General features: G+C 50.0%; 1 protein-coding gene across 4 annotated transcripts in view; it reads right to left on the bottom strand.

Moving 5' to 3' along the window:
* Positions 1-25,556, bottom strand: part of CDH23 (cadherin related 23) — a 365,507-nt gene that overhangs the window by 14,385 nt on the left and 325,566 nt on the right. For all 4 annotated transcript variants that reach the window (XM_038534255.1, XM_038534260.1, XM_038534256.1 and 1 more), the window contains exons 38-49: positions 18,683-18,904; positions 18,258-18,377; positions 17,417-17,597; positions 12,238-12,371; positions 11,571-11,780; positions 10,939-11,046; positions 9,477-9,579; positions 7,999-8,124; positions 7,065-7,268; positions 5,201-5,659; positions 1,620-1,736; positions 219-443 (exon numbers count right to left, since the gene is read on the bottom strand). In XM_038534255.1, coding sequence (XP_038390183.1) covers positions 219-443; positions 1,620-1,736; positions 5,201-5,659; positions 7,065-7,268; positions 7,999-8,124; positions 9,477-9,579; positions 10,939-11,046; positions 11,571-11,780; positions 12,238-12,371; positions 17,417-17,597; positions 18,258-18,377; positions 18,683-18,904 — 2,209 coding nt within the window. The remainder of the gene's footprint in view (positions 1-218; positions 444-1,619; positions 1,737-5,200; positions 5,660-7,064; positions 7,269-7,998; positions 8,125-9,476; positions 9,580-10,938; positions 11,047-11,570; positions 11,781-12,237; positions 12,372-17,416; positions 17,598-18,257; positions 18,378-18,682; positions 18,905-25,556) is intronic.

Raw genomic sequence — 25,556 nt, 5'->3', positions numbered from 1 at the left:
GACCTCAGAGGAGGCTTCCACCCCACCCGGGACGAGGTTCTCTCCTTTCCTGGAGTTTGGGCATCTGGGGGTGATGGGAATGCTGGCCATACTGGATCTGGCCAGCCCACTGAGGGGCTATGGTGGGACCCCAACTGGAGGGTGACAAGTGGGCCATGGAGAGGCTGAACAGGCACAGACATGTGTCCCCCAACCCTCTTCTGGAGTTTACCACCCACCTGCTGAGGCGTCTTCCAGCTGGACATAGCCTGGGGGCATGAGGTCCAGCAGCGTGTAGGTGATCAGCCCATTGAGGCCCTTGTCTGGGTCCACGGCTGCCACAGCAATGAGCGTGGTGCCAGGGGTGGCCCCCTCCAGGATCCGCTCTGTATAGTAGGTGATTCCAAAGGGCTTGAACTGGGGCGTATTGTCATTGACATCTAGGATGTTGACCGTCAGCTTGGCTAGGGTGGAGGCAGTGGGTGAGGGTGACATGAGGGACACCAATATGGCAAGGCCTGGCCTCCCTAAGTGTCAGTCAAGCCTGAAGAGGGTGGTGGCCTTTCACTGTCCTCCTGGGACTCTCTGAAGCTCAACCCAACCCTCATGCGGTGGCATGTGACCCTTCCCTCTGGTCTAGTCGCTCACTCTTCCATAGCGGAAGGGGTTTGGGTTCTACCAACGGGCTGAGTGACCTTGGTGGAGCCCCTGGCCCTCACTATGTCTGGACTCTCTGAAGCTCAACCCAACCCTCATGCGGTGGCATGTGACCCTTCCCTCTGGTCTAGTTGCTCACTCTTCCATAGCGGAAGGGGTTTGGGTTCTACCAACGGGCTGAGTGACCTTGGTGGAGCCCCTGGCCCTCACTATGTCTCAGTTTTCCAGCCTGTCCAATGAGGTGGGACTGTGGTGGTCTAAGGGTCTAAGATCCTTTCCACTATTCAGCCTTCTACTTCCTGTCTGAGTTGTCCCCTCCATGTAACCCGCCTGGGTCCTTGTCCTCTCAGTGGGGGACATGCAGGCAATGACCAGGTCTGCCCTTCCTTCCTAAAAACTTGGGCCTCTGGTCTGTAAAGATAAGCAGCCACTATCTGCCAGGCCTATTTCCCCATCCCAGCAGCTGTCTGTGCCTCAAAGCAGAGGTGACTTGAGGCCACCCCATCACTATGTCCCCCTCCTGTTCTTGCTCTGCCTACACAAAATCCACTCCTTCAGCAGCCTGTAACCTGTCATGCCCCAGGCTGCAGGCAGGGCAATGACCTGTGCCCGTGTCTGCTCTGCTGTCTGCACCTTCCAAAGTGGTGTCCTAGCCTCCACAGACACTCACATTTCCTGGTGCTTTCCTTCCTCTGGGCTGACCCCATGGTTTGCTCCTGGATCTGAGATCCCTGTCACACATGCCAGCCACACCCTCTGCACTGGCTCTGACGAGGGGAGCCTGGCCTAAGTCTCGGCTGGCCTGTCAGTTTCTCAATCCCCATCCAGCCTCTATCAAGCCTTCTTCCCACTCTGAGCTTTTGGGCTCAAGATCACACACAGTTCTGGGCTTCTGTATCCCCCACTGTGCATGTCCCCAGCCTGCTGCCTCTGCCTTGATGGGCTCTGAGTTACCCAAGGGAGATGCCTGGGGGGAATCTTACCATTTGGCACGCTGACAGAGCGCTCTGGGAGGTCGCTGGCATTGTCAATCACTGAGAGAGTGACCTCATAGGTGGCAACCAGCTCCCTGTTCAGTGGGGACTTCACCATTACGGACCCTGTAGACCAGACTAGGTTCAGTCTGAGGGGAACCCCATAACGTTTGGGCCTCCCAGGGGGCGCTCCTGGCTAGCTTTCCCAAACCACACCAAGGGCAATGATCCCCAGTAGAACTGGGGCTTGCCGGTGACATCTTTGGCTGGGATGAGACCACAGGCATCTGCAAGCTGGGGGCACCCCACTCTGCCCCTCACTCACTGCTCACTAGCCAGGTGAACTTGGGAGAGTTATTTAACATCTCTGCACCTGTTTCCTCACTTATAAAATGAGGATAATTACAATACTTACTGCATGGGGCTATTTTGAGGATCATAACTGTAAAATGAGCTTACATTTGCAAAGGGTTTAGAATGGTGCTTGACACATAGTGCCACGTAATTGCTTGTTTCAAAAATGCTCATATTTTACAACAATGTGAGTATACTGACACTTCTGAACTGTACACTTAAATATGGTTAACATGATAGATTTTATGTTATGTGCGTTTTATCACAATTTAAACAATGCTTGTATTCTAGGGAGACCAAGTATAAAAGGTCAAGGCAGCTAGTAATCCCTGAGGGTGTTCCCTGGAGGGGACAGTGGTGGGGTGGACTGGGTAGTCAGGCCTATCTCTTTGTCTTAAGTGAGGCTTGACAGGGCCTGATAGCGGGAAAGGAGTACTGACCTGTGTTAGTACTAGCAAGGAGCTGTTTCCTTTTCTCCTGACCACCACCCCCCCAGCCCCTGCCTGCCCCTGAATCACAGAGGAACCCTCCAGAGGCTTGGGCTTGAACTGGAGAGACCCACTTGGACCAATCTCAGGGCTGGCTCTGTTGGAGGGCCTGGTGGCCTGATCCTAGGTGAAACTTTCTGTCTCCAGCTCCCTCTCAAGCAGTGTGATATCTGGGATTCCCTTCCCCCTTGGCAGATCCCCTGATGGGCTTCTGTCTTCCTCGGGTCCCCAGCCATGGGGCGGTCACTTACCCTGGGCCGCTGCCTCCTCCTCCTCCTCCTCTTCCTACTCTCGCTCCCCGTCCCCGAGGTTGGGGAGCGAGGATGGGGAGAGGGTGGCTGCATTCAGTCTGCAAAGGCTGGGCCACGGCCTTGGCCTGGGCCCACAGGACAGGAAGGGTGGTAGGGGTGTGGTATGGAGGAAGACAATGGGGTGAAGCAGAGATGAGGTGGCAAGTGACAGAGAAACAGAGCTCAAACCTGCAGGCCTGCCAGCCATGAGGAAGAGAGAAGAGGGTTAACATCAGTTAGTTCAGGGTGTAGAGGGGATGGAACAGAGCAGGGCATGGGGGACGGTAGGATTCAGAGCAGACAGGGGCAGGAGGTTTGAGAGGGAAGGGAGTGGAAGGGAAGGGGGGTAGGAAGCCAGGGGAGCAAGTGGGAACCCCGTTGGATAGAAGCACTCAAGGGGCTGAGGCTCTGGCAAGAGGAAAGGGGAGGAAAGGTAAGCAAGGGAGGGAGGGAAAGCATGAGGAAGAGGGGGCAGAGAAGACACTGGAAAGAAAAATAGAAGAGAGTCAGTCAGAGGGAGGGAGAACAGAGAAGAGAAAAGCGGTAGAGGCATCAGTAGAGCATAAAGTCGGGCAGGGCACAGGGCAGCTTTCCATGGTCCTGACCAGCCACTGCGGCGGGCAACCTTGCTCACCTGGGGCCTGGCTAACCTATTGAGATTGTTCTAGTGCTCATGGTTTTCCTGTCTTCTTTTCTCCTTTGGGCCTCAGATGCATATTGAGTGAATCATACTCTTTGGTTTACTGCACCCTGTGATCATTGGTACCACTATTTATTTATTTATTTATTTATTTATTTATTTATTTATTTATTTATTTTTTCATAAAAAATACCACTCTTGTTTTATGTATGCATCTATTCTCTTTTATTCCCATACTCCTCTCCCCTCTTATCCCCTTTGCCAATCACTATATTACATTTTTTTAGTATATTTGTTTATTGGGGTTCGATTTGCCAACATATAGCATATCACCCGGTGCTTATCCCGTCAAGTGCCCCCCTCAGTGCCCGTCACCCAGTCACACACACCCCCACCCACCTCCTCTTCCACTACCCCTTGTTCATTTCCCAGAGTTAGGAGTCTCTCATGTTCTGTCTCCCTCTCTGATATTTCCCATTCATTTTCTCTCCTTTCCCCTTTAATCCTTTTCACTATTTTTTATATTCCCCGAATGAATGAGACCATATAATGTTTGTCCTTCTCTGATGGTCAATCACTATAATGGACTGAAGCATATTTTTCACTTGAAAGTGTTCCTGAAAATCATGTATTATTTTTTTTGTGTATTTTACCTTTACACAAATGGGATTGTGATATCTATATCTATATCTATACATATCTCCCATTCTACTTCTTACTCTTTCAGTAAGTCCTTATTTTTAAGGTCTACCCACATTTCTCTGTGAATCTAATCTATTGCTTCTGGCTGCTGTATAGTATTCATGGTATATACCCACCATGTTTTGCTCTCCAATTTCCCAGGGATGGATGCCCAGGTGGCCTCCAACTCCCACCATGACAGGTAGCATGGCATACAGTCCCGTTACTGACCTCAGAATATCCTTGGGTCATATACCTAGGAGCAGAACTGTTGAATCATGGGGTATGAGTGTACTTTATGCAATATAGCAATATAGCTGTCAAGATGGGGGAAGCAGTCTAAACTTCTACAGTAGTGTATGAGTGTTCTGATGTCCTCACATTGTCACCAATACTCAATACTGTCCAGTATCTTAATTACATATAGAAAATTAATATCTCATTGCTGCTTTACTATATGTTTCTCTGAGTAACAATGATTTTTAGAATTTTGTCATAGCCACATTAGTTTTTCTGTCACTCTCCTGGGCCTTTTAATAAGTATACCTATAGGGGTCCCATGGCCCCTTCCTAACACCCTGGAGTAGCAAAAACATGAAACTCTCGGGAAAATGGTAAAGCCATCAAAATTAAGATAAAAAACGAAAGGCCACAGTTGTTTGTTTTGTGATAGTGTAAGAAAATCATCGAGGGTATATATAAAATTTACAAATGACTTAAATGACTAGCATATGTTTGAAGAAAGTGTTCAACTACCCGGTTATTAAAGAGATACATATTAAAACAAGGTCTCATTTTCCTTACACAATTACAAACATGAAAGCTTTATAATATTTAGTACTGGCAAGAGTGTAGTGAGGGGGGCGTTCTCATGGGAACACTGGTAGAGTGAGGGAACCTGAAAGGAGAGGTGGAGCTGGTCCAAGGAGAAGGAGGAGGAGTGAGGAGAGAGGGAAGGAGCCAGGGGAGAGAGGGAAGAGAGGGAACAGTGTGGTGTTGGGGGTGGGGGAAGAGAGTAGGAGGAGGAACAGCTGAGGAAGGGAGGAACCCAAAGAAGAGGATCAAGAAGAAAGCAGAGGGCACAGAGGCTGGGGCAGGGAGTCAGGAGTGGGGTGGCAGGGGAGCAGGCCCTTGTACCTGTGTTGATATTCACGGCAAAGGCATCCTCCTGGTCGGGCACCAGGCGGTCAGTGTCGTCCTTGGCCACGATGCCGATGATGTGGTACTCGAGCCTTGGGTTGAGGTCGCGGTCAATGGCGGTGATGTTGGCAATGATGGTGCCCGGCTCAGCCGACTCAAGCACGCTCACCGTCTGGATGGGTTTGAGGAACTCCGGGCGGGAGTCATTGACGTCGTCGATAAGGACGGTGATGATGGCCGTGCCGGAGAGAGGGACAGTGCCCCTGTCCGTGGCCACCACTGTCAGCCTGTAGGATTCCTGCTCCTCCCTGTCGATGGTGGCATTGGCGACACGGATGACCCCAGTGATTGGGTGGATGAGGAAGCGGTCCTGAGCCCCAGCTTCTATTCGGTAGATCAGCTCCCCATTGAGGCCACTGTCCCTGTCCGTGGCTGTGACCTGCAGGACTGAGAATCCTATTGGGGGGATGGGAAGTGGCTGAGCAAAGTGGCCTCTTGCAAAAACCTTAAACCAGGATACATTTGTTGGAGGTTCCTAAGGGCTGGGTCTTGCCAGTGGGTATCCTTTACACAATTTGCATGTTTGCAACTTTGTGGGTAACTTTATTTCACATTCTGGGATTATTTTTATTTTTTAGAGATTTTATGTATTTATTCATGAGAGATACAGAGAGAGAGGCAGAGACACAGGCAGAGGGAGAAGCAGGCTCCTTGTGGGGAGCCCAATGTGGACGATCCCAGGACCCCAGGATCATGCCCTGAGCTAAAGGCAGACGCTCAACCGCTGAACCACCCAGGTGCCCCATTCTGGGATTATTTAAGAGATTGAAAAATCTTTAATAATTTAATGATTAGTAATATCTTTTGCAAATTGTTAGCGATTAGTAATATCTTTGGCAAATAGTCTGCTTTTGACATTTGTCCCCTTATCTGTGAACGTATGCAAATTATAGAATTATGATAACTGGAGACTTATCTTTTTCTCAGTTTGTTTGCATTTTAATATTGGTTGTTATTATGATAGTTTTCTTCTCATTTGCTTAGAACTTCTTGATCAGAACTCAGAAAAATGTTCACCAAAGTTTCTTCTTTTACTTGTAAAGTTTTCTACTCTTTTGTATTTTCTCTAGGATCTCTTTGGGTTTCATTTTGGTGTCTGATATTTGGTGAGATTATATACTAAATATTAATATTTTGCATAAGTAGTTTTCACAACTGATTTCATTGTTTCCTTTCCTTTTTTTTTTTTTTTAAGATTTTATTTTTAAGTGATCTCCACACCTAATGTGGGGCTCGAACTCACAACCCTGAGAACTAGGGTCGCCCACTCCACCGACGGAGCCAGCCAGGTACCCTTCATTGTTTTCTTCATTACATAGTATTACTTTCCTTAATTTATCCTTATATGATTCTGGGTTACTTTGTCCCAGAGTCTCGTATTCATATCGTGTGGTTTTAAATACTGCAATTTTGTAATATGTTCTAATATCTGGAAAGGCAAATCTGCCTTATTTATACTTCTATCTCAAAATGTTCTAACTCTTCCAGATGACCTTCATAATCAAATATACCCTCCAAATCATATCTGATTTTAATGGGAATCATATTAATCCTATTTTGACTTTAAAACAGTCTTTCCATCTAGGAACATGGATGGAACATATCTTAATAATCTCATTTTACAGACAAATAAGTGAGGGCGGTCTGGTTTTTCTGACTTCCTCTCCAGTGCTCTCTCCACCCACCCTACTGCCCTTCTTTCTCTCCACTGGGTAAATTCTGTCTCCAGCCTGTGAGGCTCCAATCCCTGTGGACCACCAAGTAGCTCCTGCCTGGGGCTTGGGGCCTGTGCCCTGCTTACCTGGTGGGCAGTTCTCTAGCAGGTGGACAGTGAGGGTGGACGGGCTAAAGGTGGGCCAGTTGTCATTGTCATCCAGGATGGTGACCAGCAGGCCAGCTGTGCCATTGAGCAGTCCAATGTCCTCAGCCAGCAGCAGCAGCTCCAGGACCGGGGGTGAGAAGGCCTCCCGGTCAATGGTGACACCTGACTTCACTGTCACCACGCCTGGCACCCGGTACCACCAACCAGGGAGACACAAAGGAAAAGGGGTAGAGTGGGGAGACAGGGCAAGAGCCAGTCAGGAGGGGATAGAGAGACAGGGGCAGGGTAGGGGGAGGAGATGAAAGAGGAGCAGAGAAGACAACACAGTGACTTTCTTCCCCAGAGGCTCAACAAGCAATGTTTGTGGAGGGCCCTACGGCCAGTTCCCTGTGACTGTCCTCCCCCCAGGTACCCTCTGCAGTGTTCCAGAGTCTTGCCTACGATGAGGGGCCCATGAAGGAGCACTGACCTGCTCTGTTGAGACAGGTGCCAGCATATCCCTCCCTACTGTCACCTGTCACCCAGTTGGTCTCCTGTCCAGGACCAGAATGATGGGACATGGTCTCTGGGGAACTTTAGATGTGGTCTGAAGATAGACCTTCGGCTGCTTCCGGTTGATTAGGGGCCTGAGCCTCTGCCCAGGGCATGGGCAGATGGAGGGAGGGGGTTTGCCTGAGAGCTTATACACCAGCGGGTCCCTTATGTTGGCTCCAAGCTTCCTGCTGGGTCCTCCTGCCTGGCCCTAGGGGGCCCAGTCCAGCTGCAAAATGGGGGTTGGGAGGAATGAGGTCCCCACGGAGAGCCTGGATCTAGTGCTGAGAAGCGAGGCCCTAGGTTGAGCAGTGGGTCATTCCCACCCTAGCAGGAAGACTGGAGCCAGGCTGGGAGTATGGGGGTGGCACGGAGGCCTCACCGGTGCTGTTGTTGATGTCAAAGAGGCCACTCTGGGAGCCCAGCAGCTTGTAGGTCACCACGGCATAGACGTCCAGGTCTGCGTCCAGGGCCAGGATGGGCCCGTTGAGCACCGTGAGGGGGGTCCCTGGGCCGGGGGTGGAGAGGGGTCACTGCGGGGCCGACCTGGCCCCCGCCCTCCCCCTCCCCCACCCCTGCCCCGGTGAGCCATGGCTGACGATGGATGAGAGGGAGGGAGGTGAGGTGGACGGGGTGGGGAGGCCCTGGGCCGGGCTGCGGCAGCCTTGGCAGACTGACGCAGATGCCTGGGGAGCAGCCTCAAAGCCCTGCTGGGGAGAAAACACAAGAGCCGTGAGCAAGCCCCTCTGGCCCGCCTGGGGCGCGCCTGCCTTCCCAGCAGCCTTTGAGGGTCACTCCATGGGAGGGTCGGGGGCTCCCTGAGTGTGTGGGCCCTGTCTAAGCTATGCACATCTGGCCCCATCGGTCTGCACGTGTGTGCTCAAGACGCTCTTTACAGGCGTCTGGCTGTACCTGGCTAGGAATACGTGACACCCACGTGCGTGCAGGACTCCCATGTCCTCGGTCATGAGTGCACACACACGCGAGCGCCAGCAGGCCGGGGATCCCATGGTTGTGCACCTGTCTGACTCTGCAAGTGGGCACATTTGCACCCGGAGCACACTGTGTAGGCCCCTACCCATGTACCTATGTGTGTCTGTGTGCATGAGCCAACCCACACCTATGCCTTGACATGGGCACGTACTGGCATATCCATGTGTGAGCATGCACACAGGCAGGATTGAGAGACGGGGGCGGATATCCAGCCAGAGAGACAGGAGCATCTTAGCTCATCTCTTTCTGAGTTAGAATCCAAGCTTCTGGGGCTGGGAGGCTGGAGGAGGGGTGAGGGAGCCTCCTCAGGGGCACAGGAAAAAGGAGATTCTGTTCCTCTGTATAGGGGGAGGCTGGCCAGTGTACTTGTGCAGGGTAAGGGCTAGGCTGGCCTACGTGGGGCGCCGTGGCCTCCCTCCTCTGATTATACATGCTCCCTGAGCTTCCAGAAGCCCCTAGGATGCCTTGTATTCCAGGGGTGAGGGAGTGGGGCGGGGTGAGCTTACCCCCTTCCTGGGGAGTCTTCATGCCTTAATTGTCCCTCTTGGGGGGGTGGTAATGGGGCTGCTTTCAGACCACTTTGGGGACTAATGATCACAGCTTTCTTTTCCAAGCAGATCTATGGCCTCTTTGGTTGGTCCCCAAGAGGTGTGGCAACCTGGGGCCCACCAGCCCCTCAGAGCTGTGCCCCTTCCTCCCGTCCACACCCTCTGCACCTGCCGGGTCTGTGTTCAGCCATGTGGCGAGGCCGCTTCCCCAGCCAGGCTTCAGCCGGGCCCCTATCAAGCGCAAGGGAGGTCCTCAGGCATCTGGGGCCCAGGTGGTGCCTGGCAGCAGCAGGAGTTCCCAGGGGCGTCTGGCACCTACCAGCGGGAGAGTTCTCCATCACCTCTGCCTGGTAGGTGCTCTCAGTAAAGAGGGGATGGTTGTCATTCTCGTCTGCCAGAAAGATCAGCAGCAAGTCAAAATCCTGAGGGAGGCACAAGGGAAGGATAGGTTGTAGGACAGGTTCTAGCAAAAACGCTCCGGTGGGAGGAGGGCTGAGAGGTGGGGGGTCAGGACGCAGAGGTAGACAATTAAAAAGCCCCCACTTGGGGGTCCAGACACCTGGGTTCAAGTCCCTGCTGTGCTGCTAGCAGCTCACTTGGTGGCCTTGGGCAAATCATGTCTCCTATCTGGGCCTCAGTTTTCCAGTCTGGCATATGGGAATCCTAACTCCTTCACAGAGGTATGGTGAAGTGACCAGGATGGATGAGAACAGCAGTTAATCATGTTCCATCTCCTGGCAAGAAAGGGCTTCTGGCAGGAAGAGGACTCTTGTTTTCAGACCCTGTAGGCCTGCCTGATGCTCCAGTCTGGGCTCAACCAAACTCTCCTCCGGTGCTGTACCTCACACCTTTCAAAAACCACAGTAGAGTCCTTATCTTAGAACCTCTCCATATCCCTGGATGCCATCCCATTGCAGAGCTGAGCAAACCAAGGCCCAGAGGTGGGGCAGCTATTCAAAGCCACAGGGCAAGCTAGCAGCAGAGTGGGGACTAGCCTCCCGGCTTCCTGATTCCCTCCCCCAGGGCTGCTGCTTCCAGGATGACCCAGCCCTCCTCCAGCACAGACAGGTGAGGGGGAGCTGAGAGCCGGGGGAGAAGAGGAGGAGGCAGGAGGTGAGAGATGGAAGAAAGGAGAGGAACACAGATGAGGGGCTTATACAGATGGGGGAGCCGAGGCCCAGAACGGGCAGTGAGTCATGCAGCCCGTCAGAAACAGAGCTGAGAGGAGCCAGACCCAAGGGCTCTTGGCCAGGGCTCTGCCCCAGACCTCATGCGCTGGGGATAGAGGGTTGACTCTTACTCCCAAAGGGACTGTTTTGCAATACCCACCTCCTCTTAGCAAAGACATCCAACTTTCTTGGCTTTTGAGGGAAAGCCACCTGGAAAACGCAACCCTTTCAGAACCCAGAGTATGTGTTTGTGAGTGTATGCAGGTCCGTATGCACACACAGCTGTGGTGTGTGCTCAATTGTCAGTGGTATGGGGAGAAAAGATGACAGCTTGTGTTCTTTGAGTGTTTGCCATGTGCCAAGCACACCATTGACAACTGTCTAGATATTGGCTCCTTCAAGTCCTTTCTACAACTTTGGGGTAGGGGTGGTCTTTATTTTGCAGAAGAGAAGAAAAATGGGGTATGAGAGAAATGTGTCAAGCCGCACACTCAGTGACAGGGAGAACTGGGATTTGAACTGGGCACTTGCTCACTCTGAAGCCTGTGCATCTAATCCCCAGGCATGCTGCCTGCCACCTCTGGCCTGCTCCCCTGTGTCCTCCAGCCTCACCCTCCTGGCTATGCGTGGGTTCTCCGGGTTGTCCTTCACGGAAATGGTTAGCTTGTACTCTGGGATCCGCTCGCGGTCCAGTGGCCGGTTCACGGTGATGACCCCTGTCTGAGATATGGAAGGCTGGTGAGCTGAGCAGCAACCTGCCCCTCGTTTTGGGCTCTGGTCCACAGATGCCCAGCTGCTTGGCCTGCAGCCACAGGGGCAGGTGTGAATTCTCTCCCTAAACTGCCCAAGATCTGGTCGAGAAGGCCATAAAAGGCTGGCAGGGTCTTGCCAGGGCAAGTGATCCACCAATGCCCAGTCTTGCTGTGTGAAAGGGGTGGGCCCCCTGAAGACCCTGCAGGGGCTAGGAGCTGGTAACACCCCAACAGGACAAATGAGGACTTGCTGGTGCATCTTGGAATGAGGCTCTGGCCCCATCTCTGCACACAGCAAGCCTTCGGGGTGACAGGGACCCCAGGGATGGCTCAGCTGGAAATCCAGGATTCCATGCTACCCAGAGACCCCCATGTCCCAGCAGAGGGCAGAGGCTCGAGGAGGAAGGTGAACCAGAAGATGCCCAGACAGCAGAGCAGAAAGCCTCTAGGGCAGGGCCCTCTTCTTCGGAAGGAGCCCTGGGGCCTCCGTACCGTGGCATTGATGGAGAAGGCCCGCTCTCGGTTGCCCGCAGTGATGTTGAAGGTGAGGAGCGCATTGCACCCGCTGTCAGCGTCACTGGCCAGGATATGGGTGACGAAGCTGGAGACAGGGCTGTTCTCACTGATGGTGATGTTCATGGGCAGGTTCAGCAGCACGGGGTCGTTGTCATTAATGTCCAGCACTCGAATCCCTACCATCATCTGGGGCAGATGGGGGAAGAGGAGAAGTGATGGGCTCCGGATGAGGCAGGAGAGCAAGGGGATGGCGATTGCAAAGGAAAGGCGCAGGTGGCCATGGAGGAGGAAGACGGAGGAAGACCAGGATAATGAAAAAGGCATGAGGATGAGAATGAGGAGAAGCAGCAAGCAGAGAGGCAGAGCCGGGGCAGAGGGCAGGGTGCAAATGGCAGCGGGTGGGCACCGGGGCCAGGCCGTCTGGGTGGGGGGAGCTCTGCATGGCCCTGGCTGCCAGGTCCCAGGGAGCCCCGAGAGGCACTGGCAGCTCTGTTAGGGCCCTAAGGGTCAGGACTGGCTCCAGGTCAGCCTGGGGCCTCTCTGGGCGCAAGGGTGGGCATATATATATATATATATAGAAATCTCTATGGAGAGTTCAGGGAGCAGTGAAGGGAAGCCACTGGAATGGGGGCCCTGGACTCACCGTGGAGCTGAGTGGGGGCACCCCCCTGTCGCGGGCACAGACGGTCAGGTTGTAAAAGGCGATGGTCTCCCGGTCCAGCTCCACATCCTTCCGGACCCGCAGCACCCCCTCCACAGGAGAGATCACAAACTCCCCTGCGTGTTGCCCCGGGGGAGGCTGAGTTAGCTGGGACCGGCCGGGAGCTCCGGAAAGCCCTAGCCTCCCCCCGCTTCCTACTACTCGCCCGTGTGGGGGGGATGGCTGGGTGCGGGGCCTCCTGGACCCCAGCTTCAGAGCCTCAGGGAGCCTGCCAAGGGCTGAGCAGTGCGGGAGCGAGGGGGACAGAGCAGCGCTAGAGGTGCGGGTGCTCACGAGCCTGCTTCTACCCCAGCGGGCCTGAGACCCGGGCCAGTTCCCTTCCCTGGGCCACGCTCAGGACACAGCACAGGGACTGACCCTAAGTAAGACGGTTACGTCGGCAAAAGTGGGGGCCCCTTTTGACACAGGCACCCTCTCACCACTACGGATCAGAAACGGGTTAATGAAGGTCTCGGGTACCCCGTAACGTGCCATTCCTTCCAGATACCATGTATTACCCCCAGCGAATGGCTTGCTCTTGGTGAGGGACCCCGAGTACGATAGAGCGGAAATGATGGAGGGCAGGGGAGCCCCAGCTGCCCCACGTACAGGCCTGGTCGGAGCCACAGCTGATGTGTCAACAGGCTCCTGCCAGGCCTGGGGCCACGTCTCGGCCTCTCGTCAGACCTGACTTCTTTCCTTTGATGTACTAGAAAGCCCTCAGCTGGCCCTTTGGCTCTGGTCCTTGTTCCGGCCTGGCCGAGGGGCCCGGATGTCTGAGAGTGTCCCCAGCAAGAGCCTCAGGTTCTCGGACTGACCTGGTAGGGACCTCAGAGACCATCCAGGCCCTCACGTCCTTCGGAAAATGAATGGAGAGTCCAGAGAAGGGTGACAACTTGCCTAAGCTCATTCCAGAACCAGTATTCGAAAATCCAGGGCTCCAGGTCTCAGCCCACTGCACGCACAGGGCAGTGGTCTTCCGGACACCGCCATCAGAGCGCACAGGGTGGGGGGTGCTGGGAGGGAAGGGTGGGGACAGGTAGCGCGTGGCGGGGAGGGCAGAAGGGAGCCCAGGGGGATAGGAGAAGAGCAGGGGAGGCAAGGGGACTGTCCCCAGGAACTAAGGACAGAGAGGAATGACTTGCTTCACTGTCCCTTTGATGCTTGGGGGCAAAGGCCCAGAGTGGGGCATCAACTTGCTGGTGGACACGCAGCATCTGGACGTGGGGGCAAGGGTGGAGGCCCGAACCGCCAACAATCTTCTTTGCCTGCTCCTTCCCATCCGGCCTCACCATCCCTGCCCTCAGCTCCGGTTGCTCTGACTATACTGGCAGCCCTTCTGTGGCCCACCTGCAGCCTCATGGGCTGTACCTCCCTGGATGGGTGCAAGCTATCTGAAGCAGGATTTCCTAAGCCTGACACTTCAAGGGCTCACAAGATCTGGGGATTCCCTTTCTAAGGGGTTTCCCAGCCCTGTCTGGGCCCCTGACCATGTGCCATCAGATGGCATCCAGCCCTGTCTCTAAAGCCAGCCACTGTCTTGAAGGAAGGAAAGGGGTTCGGAGAGCTCAGGGGGGCGGCCTAAGGCCTAAGGCTCTGGGGGCCTGGGCCTGGGCTAGACTCCCATGAAATCAGCTCAAGGATTGAAGATCGGGGAGGTGGGCAGTCCAAGGACCCCACTACAAATTATCCTCAGCAGCTTGCCCCCATTCCACTCCATCTGCACCCTGACTTCACTCCCATGTGCCCTTGGGCATGCTACTGAGCTTTGCCTCGATGTCCCCATATGGAGAATGGGCCAATCAAGAGGTGCCATTGCAGGGTTGCTCTGGGGCTGGACAAAGCCTGGTCCGCCTCATGTGTGCTGGATCTGTGCAGGTCTTGGTATCATTAGGGGGACCTGGAAAGGAAGCCCAGGCAGTGGGGGTCTTTCAAGAAGGATGAGGATGTGTGATAGGTCTGAGGAGTGGGCTTGACTGGGAGGAGCCGCTGGAGGTCCTGGGAAGGCCAAGGTAAGAGCCAGGGGCTCAAGGGGATATGGTCTGTTTCCCAGCTATTTCTTTTTTTTTTTTTAATTTTTTATTTATTTATGATAGGCACACAGTGAGAGAGAGAGAGAGGCAGAGACACAGGCAGAGGGAGAAGCAGGCTCCATGCACCGGAAGCCCGACGTGGGACTCGATCCTAGGTCTCCAGGATCGTGCCCTGGGCCAAAGGCAGGCACCAAACCGCTGCGCCACCCAGGGATCCCTCCCAGCTATTTCTTGACCATGGATCCTCTCTGTCAAGCCTAGTGGGCCTTGCAAAAACAGTGTCGTGCCTGCTGTGTCCCCCTCCAACAGGAGCCCCTCCAGGCTCAGGCTGCAGTGCTGGGACCTGGGTGGCCCTGGCATGTGCCTTTACCACTGGTGGGGCACTACACTGGCTCTCCACAGAAACAGCCCTGATTTGTAGCATGTCAAGTTTTCAAGGCACCACCATGGTGTCACTGAACCAGGAGGGAGGGGGAGCGGTGGGGGGGGGGCGTGGAAGCTGCGCCTCGTGGGAGCCAGTCACACCCCCAGCCTTCACTTGTCCATCCTGCAATGGGGCCGTGCTCTGGGACCCTGAAGTTATCTTTGGGTTTGGAACATCTACTCTTCCTTCCTGGGGGAAGCGGATCCCAAGCTTCTGTTACTCCTCTGTCTCTCTGTGTGTGTGTGTGTGTGTGTGTGTGTGTGTGTGGTGCCTCTCTGTCTCCTGCGACACACCCATAAGATCCTAAATTCCTATGGCTGACCATGATCATGTGTAAATTTAACCGGGAGGTTTTGCTCATGACTCCAAAGGCCCATGGCATGGAGGAGCCTGCAGTTTGCTAGGATACAGGTGTAAGCCTGACCCCAAAGCTGGGTGCAGTGACGGCCTCTTACCAAGAAGGGACTCAGCTGCCTGCCCAGCATGAAGCTTCGGCAGCCCGGCGAACAGGCGCAGGGACACCCGCGCAACCATAAAGCCTCTGTGTTTGTGAGAATAACACAGAAAGTCCCTTGCTCTGCTGGTGTCAGAAGTGGAAGGCACAATGCTTGGCCAGAGAAGGGACTTTTGGAGTAAATGGAATGGAGAGCAAGGCTCCCAGCCTCGCTCTAACAAAGTTTTAGGTTCTTGATTGCAAAGACACCCCAGGTGCTATGTTTGGTCCTTGGACCTTGCGTCCTATCCTTGGGCCAGTCCTTACCTCTCATCTCGGGCCTTTCCCTGTCTCTATGGTGACAGCTCCCACATACCTGCCTCCAGCAGAGACCTCTCTCCTGAGGCCCTGGCTTGAGCATCTAACCCCCACCTGACATCTCTCTCTCTCTCTCTTTTTTAAGATTTTATTTACTTATTCATGAGAGACAGAGAGAAAGAGAGAGAGAGAGGCAGAGACACAGGCAGAGGGAGAAGCAGGCTCCATGCAGGGAGCCCGACGTGGGACTCGATCCTGGGCCCCGGGATCACGCCCTGAGCCGAAGGCAGATGCTCAACCGCTGAGCCACCCAGGCGTCCCCCCACCTGACATCTCAAACCTAACGTCACCTCTTCCTCCTCACCTACTCCTGCTGCAGCCTACCACAAGCTGACTGTCATGCCCTCTCTCCAGTTGCTCAGACCGAAACCCCTCTGTCATCTTAGACTTTCTCCACATCGCATAAGTCAGCACATCCTGTTGGTTCCATCTTTGAAATATACCAGAGCTGTCTACCTGTCACCACCTCTGATGCCACCAGCCTGGTCCCAGCCACACCATCTGCAGCCTGAGTGATTGCAGCAGACTCCCATAGTCTCCCCCATTCCACCCCTTAGCCTCAATGGTCTTTTCTGGGCAGAGGAATTAGTGGTCCTGGTAAAATCTAAGTCAAATTGTGTACCTCCTCTGTTCCAAGCCCTCCCATGGTTCCCATATCACTCGGAGCTAAAGCCAGGTCCTCATCATGCTCTGTGGGGCTCAAGACATCTGGCGCTACCAGCTCTCTGACCTCATCCCTTCCTGCTCTTCCTCTCGCTCGACTTCACAGCAACATCAGGGCCCTTATATTCCTCTGTGAACATGGCAGGGCATGCTCTGGCCTCAGGGCCTTTGCACTTGCTGTTCTCTCTGCCTGGAATGGTCTTCCCCAGATGTCCACATGACCCACTCCTCCTTCCTTCAGGTCTTTGCTCAAATGTCACCTCCTTGGACAGGTCCTCCCTGTGTACCCTAAAATCACAGCTTTTGCTTGGCCCTCCCTGTCTCCTGGCTAAGCTAAGTGCTATGGAGTGTTTCTCCATAGCACTTAGCACCTCCCAGTATACTAAGTTAACTACTCAATCACTTATGTTCATCCCCTGAGTCTTCTGACTGGAACACATGCTCTCTAAGGGCAGGGACTTGTGTCTGTTTTGTACTGTTCCACATCCTCAGCACCTGGAACATGACTGGCATATGGTAGGTGCTCAATAGATATTTATGGCATGATCAATTAAGAATCAGGATGTTTCACAGAGATTTGGATTTCTAGCTTTTGTTTTGAAGATGGGAAGACCTAGCTCCTCTGGGCCAACATTTTGACATAGCCACGCTGGCAGGAGCTGAGCTGGGACCGTCACAGGCTCCATTGCTCCCTGCTGTCTTGCCTAACCCCCTTCCCCCATGTGTGTCCCCTGCCTGACACCGCCAGGCCTTTGAGTTTGGAATTCCTCCTCCAGGCCAACCCTCCTCTTCAACTGAGGACAGTCACCGAGGTAGCTGTGAAGGCTATTCATGGTAACAAGATATGCAGAAAAATCCAGGTGCTAAATGCATCCAGAGGGTCCTGAAGGTTTGGGGCAAGGATATTCATCCTCCCTCCACCCTGGAGTCTTTCCTCTGGGTGTGACGCAGGGGCATTTTCTATCTGATTCTCAAAGGGGCCTTTCTGATCCTCCAAGGCTCCCAGTCTCAGATCTCAGAATGTTCTCACATATCCCTGTGAAGAAGGGGAGGGGTGGGAGAAGAGTATACCCATCACCTTATGGGTGGGGAAACTGAGGCCCAGAGAGCTCAAGGCCACTGCTCCTAAGTGGGGTAGAGGAGAGGCCCCGGGTTGCGCCGCCCTCCACACCCAGCTCAGGCCCCACTCACCCAGAGGGTCTCCATCCACGATGCTATATTCCACTTGCCCGTTGGGGCCTGAGTCCTGGTCATGGGCCAGGAAGGTCCATACTCGGGGCCCTGGCTGGCCCTCGGTGACGTCAAATGGCCCCTCGTAGTCTCGGGGGAAGGTGGGCACATTGTCATTGATGTCATTGACGTTCACAAGCACCTGAGATGGTGGACAAGCTTAGCGGGGGCTGTATCCCACTTGCCCTGCGCTGAGCCCAGTTCCCTCATCTATAAAGTGGGTCTGATAATCCTGTCTCATGGAGCGGATGCAAGAATCCCCAGGGATCATGGATAGGGAGGGCCTTTCAAGCTATGCCTGTGGATAGGTTATTGCCATTGTCAGAGCCTTTTTATGGGCATCATATTATTATTAATAATAATGCTACAAACTTCTATTATTGCTGCACAATGGTTATTTCTCATCTGCTCCTCCCACACCCTGACAAGCCTTTACTATCTCCCTTTCGTGGAGGAGGAAAGTGAAGCTCGGGCCGGTTAACAGACTTGCCTAGTCACACAGCTAGGAAGTGGAAGAGCAGGGATCTGAGCTTCTGTTGGTTTGACCAGAGTTTGTGCTCTTCCCATGAGGGGGAGAAAGGCAGGCATCACTATCTGTCTGATAGATGCAGCCACACAGAGAGGTTCAGCAACCTCCTCAAAGTCACACAGCAAGTGTTGCTGAGCTGCCAAGACCAGGTCAGGGCTCTTGGATTTAGGTGCTTGTCCTGAACAATCTTTCCCTATTACCCTTCCCTGTTAGAGCTTTCTGAACCCTGTCCTCCCCCATGTTGAGGCTATGTCCCATCTCCCACCCACCCACCGTGGTGGTAGAGGTGAGGCGGTGTGACACGATGGGGCACTGGTCTGTGGCAGTGACAATCAGAGTGTAGCGGCCATGGCTAATCTCGTAGTCCAGCTCCTTGGCAGCACTGATGATGCCCTGGGGAATAATAGAGGGGACAAGGGTGGATCAATGGGTGGTGGGTGTGGGGCACCCCAGGAACCAGTTTCTTCAGGGGGTCCTCTCAGACCACTCCAGGAGATGTGCTCTGGCATCCCGATCATGACGGGGAGCCTCTGTTGCCATCCCATCCAAGCTTTGCATCCTTCTGCACTGGCTGCCCCCATACTTTCCCCTCATACTCCATCTTTGCCCTGCTCCCACCTCCCATGATGCCATTGAGGTCTCTTCCAATCCCCTTAGCCAGCTGAGCCTCCTTCTAAACCCCACCATCAGCTGCTGACCGTGTGTCTGTCGATATAGAAGGTGTTGATGATGTTGCCTGCGACAATGGCGTAGTTAACTGTGCCATTGGGCCCCTCGTCCAGATCTAGTGCCTGGATGGTGATAAGGCTTGCGTTGATTGTGTCCGGGCCCTCGTCCAGTAAGATCTCGTAGTAGGGCTTCTGGAACACTGGTGCATTATCATTCTCGTCCACGATGGTCACGTACACGTGCGTGGTGGCCTGTGAAGAAGAGTGTGGTCAGGTTCCTTGGTCAGCTGTCTAGAGGGACTGAAGTGCAGACAGCTGGATGTTCTCCTAGGCTGGGATCACTCAGCGTGATCCAATATGGTGAGACAAAGAGAGAAGGATGAGAATGTGGGCAGTCACAGGCTAGCAGAGGAGGAAATCACAGAGGCTCCTCCAAAAGCCAAGCTAGGTAACTGTTTAGGTCCAAGATGGCACTGCCATCCCCACCCCTTTACCTCTGCCCGTGGCAGACATCACTAATCAACTGTGGCACTGCGGAAGCTAGATGCAACCTCATGATCCTTGTCAGCACAGCAACCTAGTGATTAAAATTAGCATAGGAGATGAACCTCAGTCACTACCTTCGGGCCACAGCTTCGGTTGGGTTGGGGCCTTACTGACCCTGGGCCTCTTGCCAGATCACCAAAGGCAAGGATGTCATGTTCTCAGCCCAACACAGTAATAAGCTTCACCCACTATTCATGGAAATGGAAGAAATACCTATTTTTGGCATTTTTAAGAGGCAAGACACTGGGTTTGGGGCAATTAAATGGCAGGATTTGTTGAACCGTGAAAAATAAAGCTCAGAGAACATGACTTCACCGCAGCAACATTTTCTGCCATATGTTCTCCTGCAACAGGCCATTCCTGGCTGATGCTTGGTTTAATCAGACCACATGAAATATCCAGCCAGTTGGAACTCAGTGATTAGCACTCAAGAACTCAGTGATTAGCACTCAAGAACCATAGAGACATGACTGAGGTGCACTTTACAAGCAGAGTGGATAAATGGGAGAAGGAAATGAGCTTTGTGCTGATATTCTCTGTCCCTCGCGCTGCCCCCCTGCCATTCTCTGCTTCTCCACCTGGGAGGACATCCCCTGTGGACTGCCTCATCTGGGCTCCCTTCCCATCTGGCTTCCAGATGCGGTTTACCAACAGGAGGTCCTAGCAGAAGCCAGGAGGAAGGGAGAAAGAAAGGTGGGGCATTTCTTTCACAATTTTACAGTTGTGCCAGGGGTTGTATTTCTCCTGCTGGATGGCCCTTCTTCCATGGCTCCAGCTCTCGCTGGGCTCATGCCACCTCACCTCCTCTTATTGTCCTTTTGGATGTGTGGGTGGTAATGGCTTCCTGCAGTTGCTGCTCTATGGGTGCTTCACCAATCCTCTGTAAACAGTCCCCTCATTAAACTCTCTTCAGCTGAGCCCTGAGTGTACCATCTGTTTCCTGCCAGGACCTTGACTAAGACAAACCATAATTAGTGACTAATATTAGATAATAAGGTTATAATAACTGCAAAGATGTCTGGGTAGAGGGAATATGACTACTAGCCCATGGCCAAAGCCACAGAACAGAAAACAAGTGCTAAAAAAAAAAAAAAAAAAAAAGGCTGGATGCAGACAGCTCGTGCGTATCTTTTTCTTGGGGCTTTGGAACTCAGCTTGGGTGGTTCTGGAATCATCTCCAGAGGGATAGATGGGCAGAAGATGTAGAACCAAGAAGACTTTCACTGCCCCCAAGGAGGCAGTGAGTCCACTGAGCTGTAGCTGTGGATCTTGGAGGGGTGGGCGTTAGGTGGTTGCTAAAGTTGTTTCCAAAGCAGGTAGGGCTGACACCCTTGAGATGGAGCTCTGTGACCCTGGGCATATTACATTTCCTTTTTGGACTTTTTCTGTTAATAAAGAACCTGACTTGATAGTTACAGTTCCTTCTAGCTCAAACTTCCTGGGGTTCTGGTCTGTGGTCATTAGTCACATGGACTAAATCCCACTATCAGGGAGGCATTCTTCTGGGTCTTAGAATCTCAATGAATCTTTATTAAAACAATAATCACACAGAGAGGGGAAATGCATTATTTTAACATTTCTCAAAATTTTCTACCAGGGTAGAGAAGGAACTCGCATAAACTAAGAAGAATACTCTGAAGTGTCTTAAGAAGGAAATATCTTCGAAATCTCTCATGTTATCTTTGAATCCTCATATGGATTTTATCTTTTCCATAATGTGTTTGTGTTCATTTTTATTAAAAATGGTGGTGGGGATTTATTCCCCCAACAAAGTGCATGTGCATGTGTGCACATGTGTGCACACACACACATATGAAACACATACACACATATATAAAATACACACGTGTGCATTGTGCACCCCCATATATATATATATATATATATATATATATATATATATATAGCAAATGTTAACAGACATAAAGGGAGAAATGGACAGTAGTATAATAATAGTATAGGACTTTAATGCCCCACTTGCATCAATGGATAGGTTATCCAGAAAGAAAATCAATAAGGAAATATTGGCTTTCAATGACATATTAGACCAGATGGGCTTAATAACTATATACAGAACATTTCATCCCCCTACTACAGAATACACATTCTTTTTAAATGCACATGGAACAATCTCCAGGATAGATCACATGTTAGGCCATAAAACAAGTCTTAATAAATTAAGAACACTGAAATCATATCAAGCATCTTTTCTGACCGTGGTGGTATAAAACTAGAAATCAATTCTAAGAAGAAAACTTAAAAAAACCCCCACAAATATATAAAGGTTAAACAACATGTTACTAAACAACCAATGGGTCAATGAAGAAATCAAAGAAAAAATAAATACCTTGAGATGAATGAAAATGAAAACACAACTTTCTAAAATCTATGGGATAAAGCAAAAAAAAAAAAATTCTAAGAGGAAAGTTCATAGTGATACAGGTATACCTCAAGAAACAAGAAAAAATCCCAAATAAATGATTTAACGTTATACCTAAAGGGACTAGAAAAAGAAGAACAATCAAAGGCCAAAGTTAGTAAAAGGAAGAAATAAAGATCAGAGTGGCAATAAACAGATAAAGACTAAAAAAATAGTAAGGTCAATGAAATTAAAAACTAGAAACATGTAATATTCTGAGATGGAATTATGAAGAAATAGAAAATCTGAATAGACTGATTACAAGTAATAAATTTAATCAGTAATTTAAAAACTCTTCCCAAAACAAAAGTCCAGCACCAGGCAGCTTTGCAGGCAAATTCTGCCAAATGTTTAAAGAAATGTTGGTAGTTATCCTTCTCAAATTACTCTAAAAAGTTGAAGAGGAAAGAATGCTTCCAAACTCATTTTCTGAGGCTGATACCAAAACCAGGCAAAGACACCATGAAAAAAGAAAATTACTAGCCAGTATTCCTGATGAACATAGACACAAAAATCCTCAACAATTAGCAAACTGAATTCAACAATACACTAAAAAGATTACACACCATAATCAAATGGCACTTATTCCAGGGATGTGAGAATGGTTCAACAACCACAGAGCAATTGACTTGATACAGTATGTTAGCAAAATGAAGGATAGAAATCATATGATAATCTTGATAGATGCAAAAAGAGCATCTGACAAAATTCAACATCCATTGAGGATAGAAACTCTAAACAAAATTATATAGAAGGAACATACTTCATCACAATAAAGGCTATATATGACAAACCCACAGCTAACATCATCAATGGTGAAAAGCTAAAAGCTTTTCCTCTAAGATCAGAAATAAGACAAGGATGTTCACTCCTACCACTTTTACTCAATATTGGAAGTCTTAGCCACAGCAATTAGACAAGAAAAAGAAATAAAAAGCATCCAAATTAGGAATGGAAGAAGTAAAACTGTTATTATTTGCAGATGACAAGCTACTATATATAGAAAACCCCAAAGACTCCACCAAAAAAAACTATTAGAACTTGATAAATGAATTCAATAAAGTCACAGGATACAAAACTGACATACACGAATTGACTATTTCTATGCACTAATAACAAGCTATCAGAAAGAGAAATTAAGAAATTCCATTTATAATTACATCATAAAGAATAAAATACCTGAGAATAACTTAAACTAAGGAAGTAAAAGACCTATACTCTGGAAACTGGAAGACAGTGAAAGGAATTGAAGATGACACACACAAAAATGGAAGGATATATGTGATGCTTATGGGTTGTAAGAATCAATATTGTCAAAATGTCCATAATACCCAAATGAATCTATAGGTTCAATGCAATCTCTATCAAAATACCAAAGGCATTTTTCCCAGAACTAGAACAAAGAATCCTAAAATGTATACGAAACCACAAAAGACCCCAAATAGCCAAAGCAATCTTGAGAAAGAATGAAGCCGGCAAGATCATGACTCCTGGTTTCATGACTCCTGGTTTCAAACTATACTACAAAGCTACAGTAATTATAATAGTGTGGAACTGACACAAAAACAGACATACAGATCAATAGAATAAAACAGAGAAAAAAACTCCTAGGCATATATGGTCAATTAATCTATGACAAAGGAGGCAAGAATATATAATGGGAACAAATTTAAAATGTATTAAAGACTTAAATGTAAGACCTGGACCACAAAATTCCTAGAAGAAAACATAGGTAGCGAGCTCTTTGATATCAATCTTAGCAATATTTTTGGCTCACTCTCTCCAGTCAAGGGCAACAAAGGAAGCTTTTGCATGCAAACCATCAACAAAACAAAAGGCAACTACTAAATGGGAGAAGATCATTGCAAATTATACATCTAATATGGGATTAATATCTAAGATATATATAAAAAACTTACACAACAAACAAATAACTCAATTAAAAAATGGACAGAGGGCTTGAATAGACATTTTTCCAAAGAAGACCTGCTGATGGCCAATAGCAGGTGAAAATGCTATATGAAAATATGCTCAACATCACTTGTCACCAGGGAAATACAGATCAAAATCACAATGACATATCACCTCATAACTGTCAGATTGGCTATTATCAAAAAGACAAAAAAAATCACAAGTGTTCTAGATCAATGGAAAAGAACAGAAATCCTGAAAATAAAACCACAATTATATGGTCAATTAATCTTCAACAAAGCAGGAAAGAATATTCAATGGGAGAAAGTCAGTCTCTTCAAAAAATGATGTTGGGAAAACTGGACAGCTACATGCAAAAGAATAAAACTAGACCACTTTTGGGGCCCCTGGATGGCTGTTGGTTAGGTGTCTGCCTTTGGCTCAGGTCGTGATCCCGGGATCCTGGCATTGAGTCCCTCACAAGCTTCCTGTCCAGTGGAAGTCGGCTTCTCCCTCTCCCTCTGATCATGCTCTCTCTCTCTCTCTCTCTCTGTGTCCCAAATAAATAAAATCTTAAAAAAAAAAAGAGAGAGACTGGACCACTTTTTTACGCCATACACAAAAACTCAAAATGGATGAAATACCTAAATGTGAGACCTGAAACCATAAAGAACCTAAAAGAGAACATAGGCAATCGTGTCTCTCACATCAGCCACAGCAACATTTTTCTAGATACGTCCCCTGAGGGAAGAAAATGAAAGCAAAAATAAGCTACTGAGCTACATCAAAACAAAAGCTTCTGCACAGTGAAGGAAACAATCAACAAAACTAAAAGGCAACCTATAGAATGGGAGAAGATATTTGCAAATGACATACTGATGAAGGGTTAGTGTCCAAAATATACAAAGAACCTAATTCAACACTCCCACAACAAATAATCCAATTAAGAAATGGGCAAGAGAAAGGAACAGACATTTCTCCAAAGAAGACGGCCATATGGCCAACAGACACATGGAAAGATGCTCAATACCTCTCATCAACAGGGAAATGCAAATCAAAGGAACCATTGTGCATTGTTGGTGGGAATGCAAACTGTGGGAAATAGTATGGAGGTTCCTCAAAAAGTCAAAAATAGGACTATCCTATGACCCAGTAATTGCACTACTGGGTATTTACCCCCAAAATACAGAAACGCTAATTCCAAGGGATACATGCATTTTTGCAGTATTGACAATAGGCAAATCATGGAAGCAACCCAGGTGTCCATGGACAGATGAACGGATGAAGAAGATGTGGTATATCTATACAATGGAATGTTAGCCATAAAAGAATGAAATCTTGCCATTGGGAAAACACGGGTGGACCTAGAGAATATTGTGCTTAGTGAAATAAGTCAGATGAAGAAAGAAAAATACTGTATGACTTCATTTATATGTAGAATAAAAAACACAAATGAACTAACAAAATAAAAGGTGAAAAAAGTAAAGGGGACTAGGGAGGGGTACAAGCTTCCACTTACAAAATAAATAAGCCATGGGGATGAAAAGTATGGTGTAGGGAATACAGCCAATAATAGTGTAAAAACTCTGTATGGTGAGTAGACTTATCATGGGGATTACTTCATATCGTATAAAATATCGATTCACTACTGTCATAGACACTTGAAACCAATAGAATATTGTTATGTCAATTATATGTCAACGAAGGGTGGATGCCTCCAGTGTTTGAGAAAAAAAATGGCCATATAGGAAGGCTGCTGTGTTCATCTCATGGTTCTGCATGGGCCTGGATGCAGCTATGAGCACTCCTCACCTGCCAGGAGCCCAGCGTGGAGTCCTCCCGAGGTGCCAGCAGAGCCTGAGGCAGGGGCTTCTTTCCAGCCTCGCTGATGGGAGCAGGAGTGCTGGCCTTTCCCACTTCCCCAGACTCCCAGAAGTAGGTCTAACCATCATGCAGGTTTCAGGGGTTACCCCACAGAGCCCCCTTCTTTCTGTGACCCGGCCTGAGGGTAGGAGGGAAGGGGAGGGG

Source organism: Canis lupus, chromosome 4, assembly GCF_011100685.1.
Source record: "Canis lupus familiaris isolate Mischka breed German Shepherd chromosome 4, alternate assembly UU_Cfam_GSD_1.0, whole genome shotgun sequence".
NCBI lineage: Eukaryota > Metazoa > Chordata > Mammalia > Carnivora > Canidae > Canis > Canis lupus.
The sequence above is the reverse complement of the archived record's forward strand: the minus strand, read 5'-3'. Positions and strand labels throughout refer to the sequence as shown.